The following is a 19,041-nucleotide window of genomic DNA, read 5'->3' on the forward strand; positions in this document are numbered from 1 at the left end:
TTATGTTATGCTTTAGCTATTGAAAAATAGCAGATCTACAAGCTCATAGCGCGCCACCGAGTGGCGCGCTACGAGCTTGTAGGTCTGCTATTTTTGAAAAATCTTGAAAATGTAGTGAAAATCTTTGAATATATATCTTTCAAAGCGAACGTTTTTAACTCATATCTTTTGTAGAGTTGGTGTTAGCATTATGTTATGCTTTAGCTATTGAAAAATAGCAGATCTACAAGCTCGTAGCGCGCCACCGAGTGGCGCGCTACGAGCTTGTAGGTCTGCTATTTTTTGAAAACGACTGACATAGAAACATAGCTTTTTCAGAAAACTGTCAGGATGTAGAAGACATTTTTAGAATCTGATCTCAGGTCAGAATGGGTTAAGTGCCGCGGAGCTCTCATTGTCGTCAGCCTGCGTTGTTTGCTTTATCCTCGCTAGGCCTGACGAAAGCAAGAGCCTCACTTCAGTGTTAATGAGCTATAATGATTGCAGCTGGAATCCCCAGGGCATGCTCGTAATTAGAAGAAAACATACATATGCACGCACACACACACACACACACACACACACACACACACACACACACACACGGAGCTGCATGCTTGTGGCACGTACGGCCTCTTCGAGGATTATACAAACAGGCCTCGGGAGAGATCTGTGAAATGTGAAAGAGCTCTTTAGCATTATTATTCACTGTGATTAAAACGTAATTACTTTGATTCATTTTTTTAACCTTTTTTCCCCCCATTGGTAATAACTAATTAACTAACAAACATGCGAGTGCATTAAAATGTAAAGCAGTAACTGGGTTATATAACCTACAGTAATGTCAGGTTTTTTGCTTGACTGGTGTTTTCTCTGATTCCACACTCATACTGGCTCAGTTTTGACCATGCTTTTTTTTGTGGCTTTCGCCTTTATTTTATTATTTTTTTATGGAGGGACAGACAGTAGGCTGACAGGAAATGGGGAGAGAGATGGGGGGGGTACATGCAGTATAAGGGCCGTCGGGATCGGGAGTCGAACCCGCGGCACACTGCCAGACTGGATTACCAGCCAAGGTGCCTGGACCGCTGAGCCACGGCCCAGGCCAGTTTTGACCGTGATAAACAGCTGCATGTTGTGATGGACATTCATGACAGTGCAGCGCAGAAACAATACCATCTGGCCCCTGTGGTTTAAGTAGTACATTTTAGATTACAGCTATTTCTGAAATAAATGACATGTCAAATTTACAGATGTTTCCGGTATTAACATGCGAAAGCGTAGCTGAAAGTACAACCCTTAAGATTTATGTCCATTGTCTCTCCCTCTTCCGATGGAGAGAAGTGATTGCAGGAGCCTATCTCCTGTTTCTGTAGCGTGAGGCAGCTTGATGTACAAGTACACCCCCTGGACATGACGCTAGTATGCCCCAATCCAACCCTTGATGCCGAGTGCCCACTGGGTCCCATTTTTAGAGTCTTTGGTATGACCCGGCCGGGGATCGAACCCCGAACCTCCCAGTCTCAGGGCGGACACTCTAACCACAAGACCACTGAGCTGGCCTCTATGCAAGTGGACGAAGGTAATGGAGAAAGAACAGGAGGATTAAAGGGGGCCTACATAGCTGTCCAGGAAAGGGAATGGACGTAAATTGGGGTGATAAATCACAACTTGTATGTATTTGAGCATAGAGGGTCTGGGCCGGCTTCCAGTTGTTAGAAATCACTTGTGCCGTGCCCCTTGTGTAAAGGCATCTCTTTTTTTATGGGGGAAAAGTTCAGGGAACAGTTCCTTGGCACTGAAAATACATTTTGGAGTCGTACATTTTTAAACTCTTTTTTTTGCCTAGAAGGCGGTGGCAGTGTTTCTTTTATGTAATTGAAATTCCCTTTGCAGGACAACTGCTTTTATTAGATTACAAAGTGTGTCCATCATTTCCTCCGTTGCGAGTTGAATTGGGAAGGGATACCAAATGATTGGACAGGAATCTCTATGAGCCCATTCACTGAAATGACTTTAACATGATTCATGAGCACCTTGAAGCACAATAGTTTCTAATGTCAAAATGTTAATGACCTTTTTTTTCCTTTTTGGTATTCAGACAGCCAGCAATGAGTAAATGGCTCCCAAAAAAATGTAGTCTCTGTGACAATCTGCATTCAAAGATGTTCCTAGATAGCTTTGTCATTGGTCGGAAAAAAAACCCGGTCAAAATGACTATCGGTAACCAATCTGGAAGTAGCCAGGTAAATCGACCAATGACAAAGCTTCTATAGAAAATTCTTTGAATGCAGGTTGTGGCCCCTAGATGTGTCACAGAGACTACTTTTTTTGGGGAGCGTTTTACCCATTGCTGGAAAAAAAAAAGTAATTGATTTTTTTGACATTATTGCTTATAGCAGCTTTAAGGCCTCAAATTTTGATTTGTCCACTGACTTATTTGCATATAAAGCTATCATCACACACCTTACATACTGTACATACTGTACAGTAGAAGTTTTATTTGAAAAGTATACTTGTTGCATGTCTCTCTGCCTTTTCTTAGCTCTCTTCTCATACCACTACTTGATGTAAGATCTGGTCTTTTATGAGTGTACAGTATATTGCTTTCTCTGTCCCTCTCCACCTACATATAATATGTGTCTCCCTTTTCCCTCCATTTACTTCTCTTCTAAACTCTCTTGTAAACTCTCTTATAACCCCCTTCATGATGTTGTTTCTATGGGACCAATTTCCCTAGGCCTTGAGCTTTTAATGTGGTTTGTACGTAGATCTCAAGGGCGCGGAACAGACAGTTAGTGGGATATTTACAGTGTGTTAAAGGGGAGTCAAGGTTACCCATTTCTGCCTCGCTTCTGCACCTCCCTCTGATTAGCATTGGAGATTCCTTCGCTTCCATTTAGCCGACCAGGAGAAATCTCTCCGGGTTGTTGCTGGGAGCTGTGCTCATAGTCATTACCCCCCCTGACTTGTCTCCTCATAGAAGCTATTACACTTCCGCTGCAGTTTGTCCGATGGTGTGGAAACAACTCATCAGTGGATGAGTTTGTCCCGCTCTGCGATGTGCCTGGCATTTTAATGAGCCCAACCCGGAGTAATGCCAGAGTTTTGGAGATGCTTTTGGATTGTCCTAGAGCAGTGGTTCCTAAACTTTTGCATGTCAAGGACCCCCAAATTGACACTAATCAGTCCGCCCAGGACCCCCATTTGAAAAGATATGCCAGGGACCCCCCATAAGTGAACATATTTATGGCTCTAGCAGTGATTCTCAACCCGTTTAATTTCAAGGACCCCCCAGTTTAATGGCATTTCTATCTCTGGGACCCCCAATTTATATTGTAAAATCACTCTGTTAGTTTAACTCTGAGAGTGTACGGGTCCATTTGGGTCCATTTGTACACTCTCTGAGTTACAGACCCATAAGGGCTCCAATTGGTTCCAAACTATCATTTAGCTGTTGACCCCCTGGAACTCCCTCAAGGACCCCTGAGGGTCCCCGGACCCCACTTTGGGAAACACTGTCCTAGACCACTGATTATCAATGAAGGAAAAAAATGAAATTAAAAAAAAAAGTTTTCTAAATCATGACAATTTTGTCATGATAGGTCTCAAAATGGGTTAAACTAAAAATATTGTATTTAACCACTAAGCCCCATTCAAAAAGAATATAAAAACACAGCCGGTGTACAAGCTCACAATGCATGACCGTGTGATTTGTGAGCTTGTAGACCTGTTATTTTAGAAAATTGACATGGCCATAATCCAAAAATTAATGGGCAATGTATCAGCCAAACGATACATCCATCAGGCTCTAATTTTGATTCTGAATTAATACTGATACTACAGTATAGTGATTCTCAAGCCTGTGGGTATCCTCACAGAGGATACTGCAAGTTGGCCCCTAAGTAATTGGGAAAACACTAAGATTTGAACAATAATATAACATTAATATAAAAAAAATATCATTTTTCTTCACAAAAGAAATATGTTTTCATTGTGATACTGATAAAGTATTGTTATTCCATTGGTCAAATGGGTTGGGCCGCAAAGCCCGCAAACACTTACTGTAAAGTGGGCCCTGATGGAGAAAAGGTTGAGAATCACTGTACAGTATTACCGGTCAATTGAAATGCACGTCTTGTGACTGACTGCCCTGTGTCTAATGACGGAATAAAGTCCAGAAATCAAATAAACTGTTCTAAAACTTCAAGGCGCTTTTATGTCTTACTCAAATGCCTTCCGAGAGAAATGTCTCTTCAAGAGGTAAGACGGTTCGTCTTCTCATGTGGATTGACAATCACCCCGGCTTCCTCTTTTCCGTTCTGCTCCATTTCCGCACTGCATTTCTTTTTGTCCAGTTTAGGCTTTCATTTGTTATTGGTGTTGTTGCTGCTTTCTTATGTGCATGCGTTGCGATGCGTGCGTGCGTGCGTGCGTGCGTGCGTGCGTGCGTGCGTGCGTGCGTGCGTGCGTGCGTGCGTGCGTGCGTGCGTGCGTGCGTGCGTTGCTACTGTACTGCACTATACTGTCATGACTTACTTAGTACGCTGTGATGCATATAGTACTCGACACATTGGTTGTGGCAGATGCCATTTGGATTCCATATTGTTATCGTCTGTGCATCCCGTCATGAAATCTCAATTAGCCGCTCTCTGGAGATGTGACAGCAAAGTGTTGTACAGAGAGCTGTAGACAGACACCGCCAGATGAAAGCATGGTTCTGTTCTGTCGTGCATTTGGTTCTTCATGTACCGTAAACGTTTGTGTGTGTTTTCTTTGGTATGTGTCACTCTGAATGTTTATCTTAAGCCGTGCTTCAATGTGTGTGTGTGTGTGGCGCGAAATCAGAGATGTCTGCATTTGGGCTGAATGTGTTCACTAATCCTTTCTTTACCTCCCTGTCCCTTTCATCCCTCCCCCTCATCCCTTCCTTGTCCACCCACTGTCCCTCATTGTCCTTCCTTACCCCCCCCCCCCCCTCTCTCTCTCTCTCTCTCTCACATCCCAGTTGATCAGAGTATGTTCGAGAACTCCATCGCTCAACAGCAGAGTCCTCAGACCTCCAGGGTAGGCCAGCCGCTGTCCCGTCGCTCCCCAGGATCCACTCAACCCAGCATGGGCAACAACACCTCCGTCGACTCCTTGTCCTCTGGAGGCCAGCAGAGGCTGAAGAATGCTCTGAACCTGGGCAAGGCTGTCGGGGCCAAGGTTAGCCCCACACAAGCAGCAACAGATCATACAACTCTATACATTGTGTTGTGCTAGCTTGTTTCATATTAATTATACATTCTGACATAATTATGCCCACAAACCTACATACTGGAAGGAGAAAATACATTTAATTTTAATAGGCCTGATGTCGAAATAAAAAAAACGTTCGCTCTGAAAGAATATATATTCAAAGATTTGTGCCGCATTTTCACGATTTAAAAAAAATAGCAGACCTACAAGCTCGTAGCGAGCCACTCGGTGGCGCGCTATGAGCTTGTAGATCTGCTATTTTTCAATAGCTAAAGTATAACATAATGCTTAGTTAAAACACCAAAAGGGGTTCCCGTCCAGAATGGGTTAACATTTCCCTTTACAGGATTCATTGGCATTTGCGATTTTTTTTTAAAATATATGTTTCTTGGTAGAAAGTTTCAACAAGTTAAAACAGTTTGAACATACCATTTTCTTTCTTCCATTTTCTCCCTCACCACATCGCTCCCCACCGGCATTTGCGATTTTAGCACAGCAACAACAGGTCTTTGCGTACAGTAACCTTCTGTACAATACAATATCACTCTAGACATACTCCCCTCCCACTCACAACCGGATAATACAATATCACTCTGGACATACTCCCCTCCCACTCACAACCGGAGGACCATTGTTCACTTCCACTAGGAAATGTTTGTATAATAATGTACTGTATAATCAAAAATGTGTGGTTATGGCCTGGGCCGTGGCTCAGTGGTCCAGGCACCTTGGCTGGTAATCCAGTCTGGCAGTGTGCCGCGGGTTCGACTCCCGATCCCGACGGCCTTTACTGCATGTCACCCCCCCCCCCATCTCTCTCCCCATTTTCCTGTCAGCCTACTGTCTGTCCCTCCATAAAAAAATATAAAATAAAGGCGAAAGCCAAAAAAAAAAAACATTACAAAAAAAATAATAATGTACTGTATAATCAAAAATAATTGGAACAAATATTGGAACATACTGCACGATGTGGAGGCTAGTAATAACATAACCCTGCAACGCGAGGCACAGAGGAAGTTGCTTCCACACAGTGCATTATTTTACACATCATTTGCACTGCTGATTATACCTTTTTATAACATAAGGCCACTTTACCTAAGAATTCAAACAAAGTATCAGTTATTCAGGCAGTGCAGTCTTTGGATTGAATCTTTTGCGTTTGGCATTATTTTTTTTTATCAAGTTTGGAATAAGCGTTAACTTAACTACTGCAGCAAAAGGAATAAGATGTAGTAATGACCTAGAAATGGGTAGCTGACAACACGCACGCACGCACGCACGCACGCACGCACGCACGCACGCACGCACGCACGCACGCACGCACGCACGCACGCACACAAATATTGAAATCCATTAGCCTAAGTAACCATTAAAACGGCACCATTTCTATTATGAATTTTAATTTAGGAAAAACCTTCCAGCTAATCAGAAAGTTGTATTCTCTATGTAATAACTGAGAAATGAAAGTACCTTGGCACCTTTCAACGTGTTCTCTGAGCTGACGGTGACCACCTCTCTGCTGTCTGTGTTCTAAGTCAAAGTCATACGATTTGTCACACACGTTACCGCAGTGAAATTTGTTCTCCGCAGCCAACGAGCGGTGAGCTGCAGCCGTGCCGCGCTCGGGAATCATTTGATTAGTAGATTTGACCACCCCAATCCAACCCTTTGATGCTGAGTGCCAAGCAGGGAGGCATTGGGTCCCATTTTTACAGTCTTTGGTATGACCCGGCCGGGGATCGAACCCCGACCTCCCAGTTTCAGGGCGGACACTCTAACCACAAGGCCTCTGTCTGTGTTCTCCCAGGTCAACGACCTGTTGAGGAGGAAGGAACCCAGTAATCTTGGAGACATCGGTGTTACTGAGGTGAACAAGAACGCTGGAGCCGTGTGGACCACCATGGACCACCACGTCAACCAGGCTGCTGTCAACAGGTACGCACGCACGCACGCACGCACGCACGCACGCACGCACGCACGCACGCACGCACGCACGCACACACGCACACACACACACACACACACACCATTGTTTCTTTCACTCCCTCTCCCAAAGCGGTGATTGACTTCACAAGTTATAATATACAATCATATAGATACGGCAATATATTAACATGAATAATATTGATTATCACTGCACTCTTCATTTTATGTTTACCAAACTTCCTCGGAGCTGGGTTTTAATTGTCGGTAACGCAAAAAACAATCTTAACAAGTTACTTTTCTCAGAAGGTAATATTCTAACGTAACAGAATACGTTTTTTTGCGGCTTTCGCCTTTATTTGATATTTTTTATGGAGGGACAGACAGTAGGCTGACAAGAAATGGGGGAGAGAGATGGGGGGGAAGACATGCAGTAAGGGCCGTCGGGATCGGGAGTCGAAACCCGCGGCACACTGCCAGACTTGGACTACCGGCCAAGGTGCCTGGACCGCTGAGCCACGGCCCAGGCCAACAGAATACTTTTTGATTACACTAATTCTGTAACGTAACGAGTTACTGTTAAAAGTAACACTGGTCATGAGATGAGGTTAAAGAGCATAGAACCTAGGACTAATAACAGGTATAGCCGGGGAAAAATAAATAAAAGCCAAAATAATGATAGATTGTAACTGACGGATGGACAAGCTTTTACCCGGAATGTCCCCATCATATGAGTCTCCATTGCTGGGCAAATCTGGGCCACGAAAACGAATTAGCAATACTGTATTCTTCACGCGCGTTAGCCACTACTGCTAAGGTGCCCTTGAGCACGGAAGTTAATCAGATGTGACAGGAGAGCCGATCAGTGACCATGAGTTGCTGACTGTGGTTGTAATGATCAATTGTGAATGTGTGTAACTTGATGAATGCATAGCAGGGCATTGCAAGAAAAAAGACCAAAAAGGAGAGAGGTTGAAAGCTTAATATTCAACTAAATATTCCATAAATCACAAGATGTTTTTTGGGAAATTTAAAGTCTGATTTAACGTTGCCATGCACCCACTGAAAATAAAATTTGGTGAGCAACATATTGAGGAAATATAATTGTAGTATAAAGTCGCACTTTAGTAGAGTGCAACTCGACTAAATGCTTTTCAAGGTGGAGTGCCAATTTTCCTTTTTTAAAAGACTGTCCAATAGTAAAAGAAAAATAGAAACCCATCCAAAAAACTAATCAGAACATTACATATGATGGTTTATTGCATCAATAAGAGTCACATCTTGATGTGTCAAGACGCTATAAAAAAAGGCAGTTTGAGCCCAAATGTTATTGATGCAATAAACCATTGACAGCGTTATTGGAGTGTTGCTAGTAATATCACTCTAACCTCATTCCCAGTTTTATCTCCATCCAAGGAGATTAAGCCATTTAGGCCTGAATAAAAAAAATGACTTCTAAATCCTGACAGTTTTCTGAAATACCTACAGTATGTTTCTGTATCAGTGGTGCTCAATATTTCATGTCAAGGACCCCAGAAATGATATGTAATAATTGGCCACCGACCCCCATCTGAAAATATGTTGTTTCAGGGACCCCCCAGAAGCAGAGATTTGAGTTAAAAACATTCCCCCTGAAAGAATATATATTCAAAGATTTGCACATTTTCACGATTTTTCAAAAATAGCAGACCTACAAGCTCGTAGCGCGGCACTCGGAGCTTGTAGATCTGCTATTTTTCAATAGCTAAATTATAACAATGTTTAAAACACCAAAAGGGGTTCCCGCCCAAAATGGGTTAATGCATGCGTAACATGCATGTCACGGCTGTGAGTGAAAGAACTACTGCAAACGTGTTTACCCGGAAGTATAGGCCTCCATGTTTTCCAGCCTACCGGACTTCCTGTACTTCTGTTTAGAGACGTACACTTAAGAACATTGGTTCTCAAAGTGTGGTCCGGGGACCCCCAGGAGCCCATCGGCGTGCAGATAGCCTACGTGTATCGCGGATCGGCTACTTTTGCCGTTTGATTTAAATAACACTTAAACTCACTGCCAGACCGGGGCGTGGAGGAGGGGCCACTTTAGCTCTGAGCAGATTCACATTACATTCCACGTGGACACTGGACACACATGCAACTCGAGGACGCACACAGGGTTTTCGGCAGAGAAAATTGGATCGCCTTGGTTCGTTGTGGTGCCCTCGGGGGCCCCCGCACTGTCTGGGCCCCCGGTGGAGCTGCACCGGTTGCACCGTCGATATGTACGCCACTGGACACCGTAGATCACAGGATCCTGCTCTCACGCCTCCAGCATCAAGTTGGCGTTACGGGCACTGCCCTATAGCCTGGTTTAGATCCTACTCGTCCCAGAGAAGCTTCTCCGTCCAGTTTGGGTGATTTCATTCTAGGTCCAGGCCTGTTTCTACTGTAAAATAAAGTTTGATTTGATTTGATTTAAATAATTAACCCATTTTGGGCGGGAACCCCTTTTGGTGTTAGCATCATGTTATGCTTTAGCTATTGAAAAATAGCAGATCTACAAGCTCATAGCGCGCCACCGAGTGGCGCGCTACGAGCTTGTAGGTCTGCTATTTTTGAAAAATCGAAGAACGACTGACATAGAAACATTTTTCAGAAAACTGTCAGGATGTAGAAGACATTTTTAGAATCTGATCTCAGGTCAGAATGGGTTAAAGGCAATGTGTCCCTAAACATGTTGTTTGTTTTTTCTTCACGATCACAGATAAAGGGCTGTGTTGTTGGAAGTCTGAAATCAAATTAAATGTTAATTCACTTTTTTAAACTCTGTTCAAATGGAACTGGCTTTTAAAACTGACTTAAACCTCTTTGTTCATCACTTACTAATACATACACACTGTTTCTCTTCTCCACACACACACACACACACACACAGACACACACACACACACACACACACACACACACACACACACACCATTGTTTCTTTGCCTTTTACACAGAGAGCAGTTCTGCTTCAGAGAAACACAGATTTTTGCTCTCTAGCTGAAGACAAAACCAAGGCTGTATTTAATGTACCCAGAACAGGTTATGTTTGTAACGTAACATTATCATTAGTGAAGGATTGTGTGCTGTGTGTGGGTGTGACATGATGGCAGCACGTGTGTGTGTATACACTTGTGAATTTGAGCATGTTGCAAGTGTAATTAGATGGTGGCTCATGACGTGTACTTTTGTGTGTGTGTGTGTGTGTGTGTGTGTGTGTGTGTGTGTGTGTGTGTGTGTGTGTGTGTGTGTGTGTGTGTGTGTGTGTGTGTGTGTGTGTGTGTGTGTGTGTGTGTGTGTGTGTGTGTGTGTGTGTGTGTGTGTGTGTGTGTGTGTGTGTGTGTGTGTGTGTGTGTGTGTGTGTCGCGCGCGCGAGCGAGCCGTCCGTAGGTGCCCTTTGAGAGCAGATCTACAGACTAGGTGCCCTTTGAGAGCAGATCTACAGACTAGGTGCCCTTTGAGAGCAGATCTACAGACTAGGTGCCCTTTGAGAGCAGATCTACAGACTAGGTGCCCTTTGAGAGCAGATCTACAGACTAGGTGCCCTTTGAGAGCAGATCTACAGACTAGGTGCCCTTTGAGAGCAGATCTACAGACTAGGTGCCCTTTGAGAGCAGATCTACAGACTAGGTGCCCTTTGAGAGCAGATCTACAGACTAGGTGCCCTTTGAGAGCAGATCTACAGACTAGGTGCCCTTTGAGAGCAGATCTACAGACTAGGTGCCCTTTGAGAGCAGATCTACAGACTAGGTGCCCTTTGAGAGCAGATCTACAGACTACAAGCTCACAATGCCTTGCTATGCATTGTTAGCTTGTACAGTATAGATCTGCCATGTTCTGCAAAATAAATGTGGTGTAGCTATAGAGGGAGAAAAGGAAGGAGGGGACCCTCGGAGAATGTTTCAATGGAGAATATAGGGTTTAATTGGTTAAACACAATTAAGAGAAAACAAATCTATAAAACAAACACCATTAACTACCGGATTATTGACAGTTGGTTTTAGATGGAAAGATAATTCACATTGTATCTGGTTTTAGATGTGCTTATGGAAGGATAATTCACATTGTATCTGGTTTTAGATGTGCTTATGGAAGAATAATTCACATTGTATCTGGTTTTGGCAGATCAAACGTGACATGCAGTCTTCATGCTGTCATTTCCATGCGTTATCTCCTCTACATCATGGCTGCTTGCCAAAGATAAAACAAATTAGTGAGAATAACACATTTTTCTTTGGGAATTAGATACAATAATTACTAGTGGCCATGTTAGTTGGCAGTTGGCTTTAATGGTAGGCTGCCAGCTGATGCTAAAATGTTATGCTAGCTTACATTGGCATGCATTGGCTATACTTTGCAGGTAATCCCAATTCCCAAACAAAAACAGCATACTGTTTTGTCAGCTCTGTTTTAATGCTGCCAAGATGTTCACTCAGCAGAAGCAAATGTATTTATCTACAGCAGTGCAGGGTCAAACAGTAGAGGCTATTTGTGGATTAGCTGATAGCTCAGTGGAGAGCTTGTAATAGCACATAGTTTAGAATGGTGATGCTTTTTTTCTTGTGTGGTAATCTGTAAATGACTCTACTCCCATCCAGCTAGCTAATACGGGCTAAGGGCGGCTGACGCTGTGGCTCAGGAGGTAGAGCAGGTCGTCCAATGATCCCTGGGTCGGCGGTTCGAATCCCGGCTCCTCCTCCTGTCCACATGTCGAAGTGTCCTTGGGCAAGACACTGAACCCTACTTTGCCTCCAATGAGTCGGTCGGTGTGAGCTTGCCACCGTCGGTGTGTGAATGTGTGAAGTGAGGACGCTGGCGTCGACTGTTTGCCGCTTCACCTCCCAATGAATGAATGAATGAACCCTTGTAAAGCGTTTGGAAAAGTGCTATAAAAATGCAATTCATTATAATACAAATGAACTATTTACTTGCACTATAATTTAAAGTCTTATGAAGCCCGGATAGAATGCGTACCAAGCTGAAATGGGTTTGTGCTTGTGTGTTGTTGCCTGTCTGTTGCCTCTGGAGAAACCTCACGCCAAAGTAATCAGAACAACTCTGTTATCGCAACCCATGATTACCAAAGGTCATTTACGGTCAGGTCAGTCTGGGGATGAGCCCGATTAATCACGGTCATATATTTTTTTAGCCCTATTTGATTAATCCTGTATTCCTTAGTTTAATTTCCCCGGCCTGGTTGCTGATTGATTTTTGTTTTATTATTGACATGTTGTACTTTTATTGTGGTTAAGCACTTTGTGACTGTGATTGTCTGTCTGTGAAAGGTGCTCTATAAATAAACTTGACTTACTTAGTACTTACAGTACTTACAGCTCATTCTCCTATCTCTACCTCCCCCCCCCACCCCCCCACTGCTCTTCTAATATTCAGCCACAACTCCCTGGACTCCTTCCCTCGTTTGGACCCCCCTCCCCCGACGCTGAAGAAGCGTCTCCCGCGTGCCCTGAAGACCACCCAGGACATGATGATATCCTCGGACCCCGTGGTCGCCTCCCCCGACACGCCCTCCTCCTTTGTCTCCTCCCCCGACAAGACGCCGCTCATCGCCAGGGAGGAGGACAACGGCGCCCTGCCGGGCGGGCCGCGCGCGGGCCGAGGGGACGGAGCGGGGGAGGAAGGGGAGGAGAACGGAGGCATGGAGGAGCTGGTCTCCCCGCCGGGCGAGGCGCAGCAGCAGGCCGAGAGCAACGGGAAGGTGGACGCCGGGGCGTCGGGCTCGGGAGGCGAGGAGGAGGACGCGGAGGAGAGGATGAACGAGGGAGACGTGGAGAGCCGTCAGACCCTGCAGCTGTCTGTGCCAGACCTCATACACAAAGACCCTCTGCCTGAGCCCAGAGCCAATAAGCCCTGCGAGGCCCGGCTGGCTTCCACCCCTCGCTCCGGGAAAGGCCCCCACCGCATCAGCCTCAGTGAGGAGGGGCTGCTGGAGAACGGCGCCCCCTTCAGGTGGGGCTTGGGGCTGAACGCCGAGGAGGTAGAACCCCACCCAGACTTGTTGTCCTTTGAGTAAGTAGTCGACGGCCTTCATTGGGAACGAGATGTATCTGATTTAGCACTGTTTTTTTTTTCATTTCCACTAACAAGGCTGTTGAAGAGTCTTTAAAGGTAATTCAGATGCACCATAAATAGATGATTTAAAACTGTTTAATTGGACCTTTGCTGGAGCTAAGCAGTGATTGAGTTCTGTGGACCTCAGCCCCGCCCGCCCAGCAGAAAGGTTATGTCACTGCCCGTTGATTTGTAGTCTGGTTAAATGGAGTGGATCAAAGTTGCTTGGACGATTTCAATATGAAAAGTTAATTGTAAAAGCATTTCTGACAAGCAGGTCAGGATCTAAGACACGTCTCTTGTCCAAACAAATGGTATCATAAAGTACATAGTGATGAAAAACACTATATGGGGAAACATTATGCCTGAGTGGGAATCTTGGTAATACTTTTATGATACAGATATAATGGATTTTAATTTAACATTTTGTCATTAACATATCATGTCATTTTATGAAGCTAGTTGATTTAGTTTGATAACATGTATTATGGATATTACAGTACAGAATGCCTTCATGATGATTTTGATGGACACCTAATTGAAGTGCTCCATGATGTTTTATCAATCTAGTCGTTTTATTTGTGAAATGGGCAAGACATTATTCTGCATATCTGTCACACACTCAGCTCTGATCAGTCACCAGATATTGATTTCAAACAGAATAGTATTTAAATCCTGAACGCAATCCTTTTGGCATAAGGTGGAAGTGGCACGATGGGAATTAACGTGGAAGAAAGATGGATGACAGTCGGTTAGTCGGTTCACTAAATTAATTAATGACACATTAAATATGTCATTATTACGTTCAAATGAACCTATGATGGCACGGGTCCAGTATCACCTCTGTTCAATAACCATCACTGTTTGGATTTAGGAATGAGTGAGACAGGCACGCCTCAGACTGGTAACTACGTCCTGCCTCATGAATGAATGGCACCAAAGGCTCTAGTTTGTAGTCATAACTGTAGTCCCAGGTTGTCCAAACTCCAGAAAATGGCATACTCGATTTTAGAGTTGTTCCGATTCCGATACTGGTAGGTATCGGTTACTCGGGCCGATACCACCCTCAAGTACTCGTACTCGGATCCGGCCCCCGATACTTTGACCCGAGTACCAAAACATCTAGGCTGAACAAATGCAACAGGAGCAAGTCTGACCCAACACGGCAGCAAATCGCCAAAAACAGCCGATCTACAAACATAAATGACAACTGACAAGTGTAGATCGGAGATCCATCTGCATCTATGAGAAAAAGGGGGTAAAATAAGTGGTTACTCAACAAAAATAAAGTACTTGTATCGATACTCTGTATCGGAAAGTACTAAAAATTAAGTACTTTTACTCGTACTCTGGTATCGGGACAACTCTACTCCATTTCCTGTCCCGGATTTGAAGGGGAACGCATGACACTTCAGTTCAAATCTTCTGCCGAACCATTCAAACGAAGATACGGGGAAATGAATCCAAGCTGGACACATGGGAGTCCCATGATGTCCTATGATGGGACTACAGTTATTCACAGAGCCATTAGTTAATGTGCCAGCAGCGAAGAGGACTTAGTCTTGCATAGCCAGATGAACGGAAATCTCTGCCTACAGATATGTCTGGGGATACGATATCTAAAGTCAATGTAGGGACTACAACTGTGTGGAAACGATGCTAAAATGTTATAAAAAAAAAACCATGAATCAATGCAAAGACTTTAGGCCAGTCTTTAATATTTTTTCATATTTGGGACAATAGTTTTAAAATTGACAATTATTACAAAGTATTGGTTTGCAAAGCAGTGTGTTTGTTTGCAGACTTTTTCTCCACTGTTCTAATCTAGACCACTGCTTCCCAAACACTGTTTCCTTTTGTTTCCTACATTTTGTTTTTAATTATTATTTTAAAACCTTTTCCAAAAACACCGAAAATTTTCATTTATTCAAAACAAATGGTTTTCTCCAGTGAGTTCATGAAGAAGCCAAAGAAATTCCATAAATTAGAAAGCAAATGTTTAAGAAGTAGTGAAAATAAATCTGTTATTTTCCCTAGTTTGGGTGCCGGGGAGACTTTCTCTTTTGGGTCACAGGCTAAATTGTTTGGGAATAAAAGTTTGTGAACCACTAATCTAGAGTCTAGAGACCACACATTGCATTTAGATGTGCCCAGATGCTACTGTAAATTGTTTTCCCCACTATGGTTGGGGAAGAGGAGCTCTCTCTAGAATGTATAAAAAGAATATGTCAACCAGGCAGAAGCACTGAGCCTGTCGAGCCTCGTCCGAGTGAGCCAGGCGACCGTGTCAACAAGCGTGCTGTCAGAGTTAGCAAAGCCATGGTGGACGGAATCGTTTATCCCGTGAGGCAAAAATGAGTGCCCTTATCGGACAATCACGGACCGAGGCGCCCCAGAAATGTCCCCGTATAGGCAGAGATCTCCGATTGTCAGGCTAAGTAAGTGACACTATGAGAGCTACACACAGCAGTGACGCGAGTGATTCATGGGGACTTGAGCCAGGCCAAGAAAGGATATCTTTGAACAAAGATTTGAACTGGACCCTGAAAGATGGCACAGCGGGTGAGGATGAGATGGTATGTGACGACGAGGGAATCAATGACAAGTGGTTTTTGAGAGTGAGATTAGAGACAGAAAGAGACAAAGTAGGTTCGTTTACCGGACATAATATCCTAAAGTGACATGCCAAAGTGACTGTAACCATTTTTAGGAGAAATGGAGACTAGTCTTCTGAAGATGTTTCCAAATATATATCACAAAAGCAATAGAATCCATAGATTTTAAACTTTTAATGCATTTTTTTTCCTTTATTTTGTGTGTGTGGCAAGTTTGATATGCAATGTACATAATGGAAAAAGAAGAACCAAAGTCAAGCCATTCCATACAGTAGGGGCAGGTTATTAAAAAAAACCCTGCATGTAATCACTTCCAACCTGGCATCCATATGTTGGGCATGCCATTATAGGCAAACATTTTCAATCTTTCCAAAGAATAACAGATCTACAAGCTCATAACGTGGCGCATTGTAGTGCGTTGTGAGCTTGCAGATCTGCTCCTTTTTAAGGAAAGAACGATGAATAAGTGGCTAAGAGAGAAGACTGCATCAATAGATGTTTGGGGTAGCCTGTGGTGTAGCACACACACACACACACACACACACACACACACACACACACACACACACACACACACACACACTATGAATTGTTGCTCTGGAGCATTCTGCGGGGCAGCCCTGCAGAGGTGCTTTGATTAACCCATTCAGGCCTGACGTCGAAATCAAATAAAAAAAGTTTTCTAAATCATGACAATTTTCGGAAAGATTTGAGGCACATTTTAACGATTTTTCAAAAATAGTAGATCTACAAGTTCATAGCGCGCCACTCGGTGGCGCGCTATGAGCTTGTAGATCTGCTATTTTTCAATAGCTAAATTATAACCATGTTTAAAACACCAAAAGGGGTTCCCGCCCCAAAATGGGTTAATGGTTAATGTGGTTAAACGCTAACGTGACATGGATGCGTTCCAGGTCTCAATGGATTAATGGCGCTTGCATTTGTGCTGTGCTTTAAATGAAGGAAGGTGAGTCATCTCACCAGGGTCCAAATGTAACCACTATGTTGGTGTGTAATGATGTGTATTTAGCTGAGATAATAACACCCTTCATTGGCCTACAGTGTATATATACAGTATCCATATTACCTGTTGTCAAACAATGTCACCCCGTATAACTCTGGTAATTACGTGATGCTTTCCAAAAGCTAAGTAGATGCTCGGTGTAATCATGTATGGCAGCGGTTTAGAAGCGATTAGGGGGTAATATATCAATAGTTTACAAAAAATAAAAAATAAATAAGCAGGTGACATTTGTGTCACAGCCAGGGTTACATCATTTTTGCAAAAGCAGACTCCCACATGCCAACTCAAGTACAAGCCAAACAATCAAGTTAAAAAAAGTGCTATTTTCTTTTTCACCTAACCTAAAGGAGAAGTTATGAGAGGATACTACAGTATTGTACGAGTGATAAGGTCATTAACATCTGAATGTACTAGTTGGATAAGCATAGCTGAAACCAGGCTTTTTTTTTCACTTCACAGAACATAACCAAACAATAACCTGAACACTTGTGTCGCTGTCACGATACGATGCATTATTAGCTTGCCTTGTATATCGTCTATTTTTGCTTTTTGTTTCTATGACACTGTCATAATGTCATATGACAAAGTAAGTATGAAATAGGGCATTCACTTATGAGAGAAAAAAAGAAAACATAAAAAGATGAAACATTGCGCTGCAAGGATTATGAAGACGACGATATGAAGCTGCATATTCACTATTTAAGTCATAGAGAAGTGCTCTGCCCACTCGCAAACGTGTGTGACACACACACACACACACACACACACTGTGCCACTGACAGAATTATTTATCAAGGGGACGATTCAATATGAACACTAGACCATTGCAGGTGCTGCTTTAGATATAGCTACAGTCAATGTTGGATTCAAGTAATATAAAATGCCTTACATCCTCAAAACCTCTCCTTGACATATTTTATAATACTACAAAATCGAAGCAGGGCAAAGGGCATTTTTAAGCATTTGTTTCAGTACAGCCCTAGTCAAAGTTATGAATGCTTTGCTGACCACTGAAGTACAGGTTTTTTATTTTTTACATATATTGAGCTATATGAAGGAATGTTGATGTACATTTTATCAGTATATTTTATATCTTTATCTTTTTCAAATATCTATGTGAATATGAAAGAAATATTGTTGTTCAAACAAATGATTGAAATTGATTTATTTTGATATACAATGATAGAATTTAGTAAAGAGTCAAAGACAATGATCTGTTTTGTATTAGCAGGAGCAGGAATTGATGAATCATATTGCATAAAATGTTCATGTTGTTTTTACTTGCGAGCTAATACAGGTCTATAGAATTTCAGTGATTGTCATCATGAAGGAAGCTAATGTTTGCACAAAGGAAGCTTTTGTGTTTGTGGATAGACAAAAGGCTTGTTCAAGCAAACAGATGTTTTTATTATTATTTTGATTTATATTACTATTCGAATATTAATTGAAATCTCTTCCATGTAATGAAATTATGTTTATTCCACTTTCACTTTTTATTGATATATTTCTTTTCACATGTGGATGTATTATGTTCTGTAACTACTGTAAACCTTTAAATTGTGGAAAATGAAATCTAGACCTAATCACAATTTATTGACTTTTGTGAATTTCTTGCCGTTTCCATGCCACTAGCAGCACTACCGAGCTGTTTCCATGCCACTACCAGGCACTACCGAGCTGTTTCCATGCCACTAGCAGCACTACCGAGCTGTTTCCATGCCACTACCAGCACTACTACCGAGCTGTTTCCATGCCACTAGCAGCACTACCGAGCTGTTTCCATGCCACTAGCAGCACTACCGAGCTGTTTCCATGCCACTAGCAGCACTACCGAGCTGTTTCCATGCCACTAGCAGCACTACCGAGCTGTTTCCATGCCACTACCAGGCACTACCGAGCTGTTTCCATGCCACTAGCAGCACTACCGAGCTGTTTCCATGCCACTAGCAGCACTACTACCGAGCTGTTTCCATGCCACTACCAGGCACTACCGAGCTGTTTCCATGCCACTAGCAGCACTACCGAGCTGTTTCCATGCCACTACCAGGCACTACCGAGCTGTTTCCATGTCACTAGCAGCACTACCGAGCTGTTTCCATGCCACTAGCAGGCACTACCGAGCTGTTTCCATGCCACTAGCAGCACTACCAAGCTGTTTCCATGCCA

The 19,041-nt window shown here is 43.2% G+C and overlaps 1 protein-coding gene across 4 annotated transcripts in view; it reads left to right on the forward strand.

Annotated features, from left to right (window-relative positions):
* The window catches only part of nos1apa (nitric oxide synthase 1 (neuronal) adaptor protein a), a 235,550-nt gene extending 217,086 nt beyond the window's left edge, over positions 1–18,464 (forward strand). For all 4 annotated transcript variants that reach the window (XM_079506287.1, XM_079506286.1, XM_079506288.1 and 1 more), the window contains 3 exons: positions 4,988–5,187; positions 7,028–7,155; positions 12,559–18,464. In XM_079506287.1, the coding sequence (XP_079362413.1) occupies positions 4,988–5,187; positions 7,028–7,155; positions 12,559–13,198 (968 nt within the window). In that variant the 3' untranslated portion in view covers positions 13,199–18,464. The remainder of the gene's footprint in view (positions 1–4,987; positions 5,188–7,027; positions 7,156–12,558) is intronic.
* The last annotated feature ends 577 nt before the right edge of the window (positions 18,465–19,041 follow it).

This window comes from Electrona antarctica (assembly GCF_951216825.1).
Source record: "Electrona antarctica genome assembly, chromosome: 7".
Classification (NCBI taxonomy): domain Eukaryota; kingdom Metazoa; phylum Chordata; class Actinopteri; order Myctophiformes; family Myctophidae; genus Electrona; species Electrona antarctica.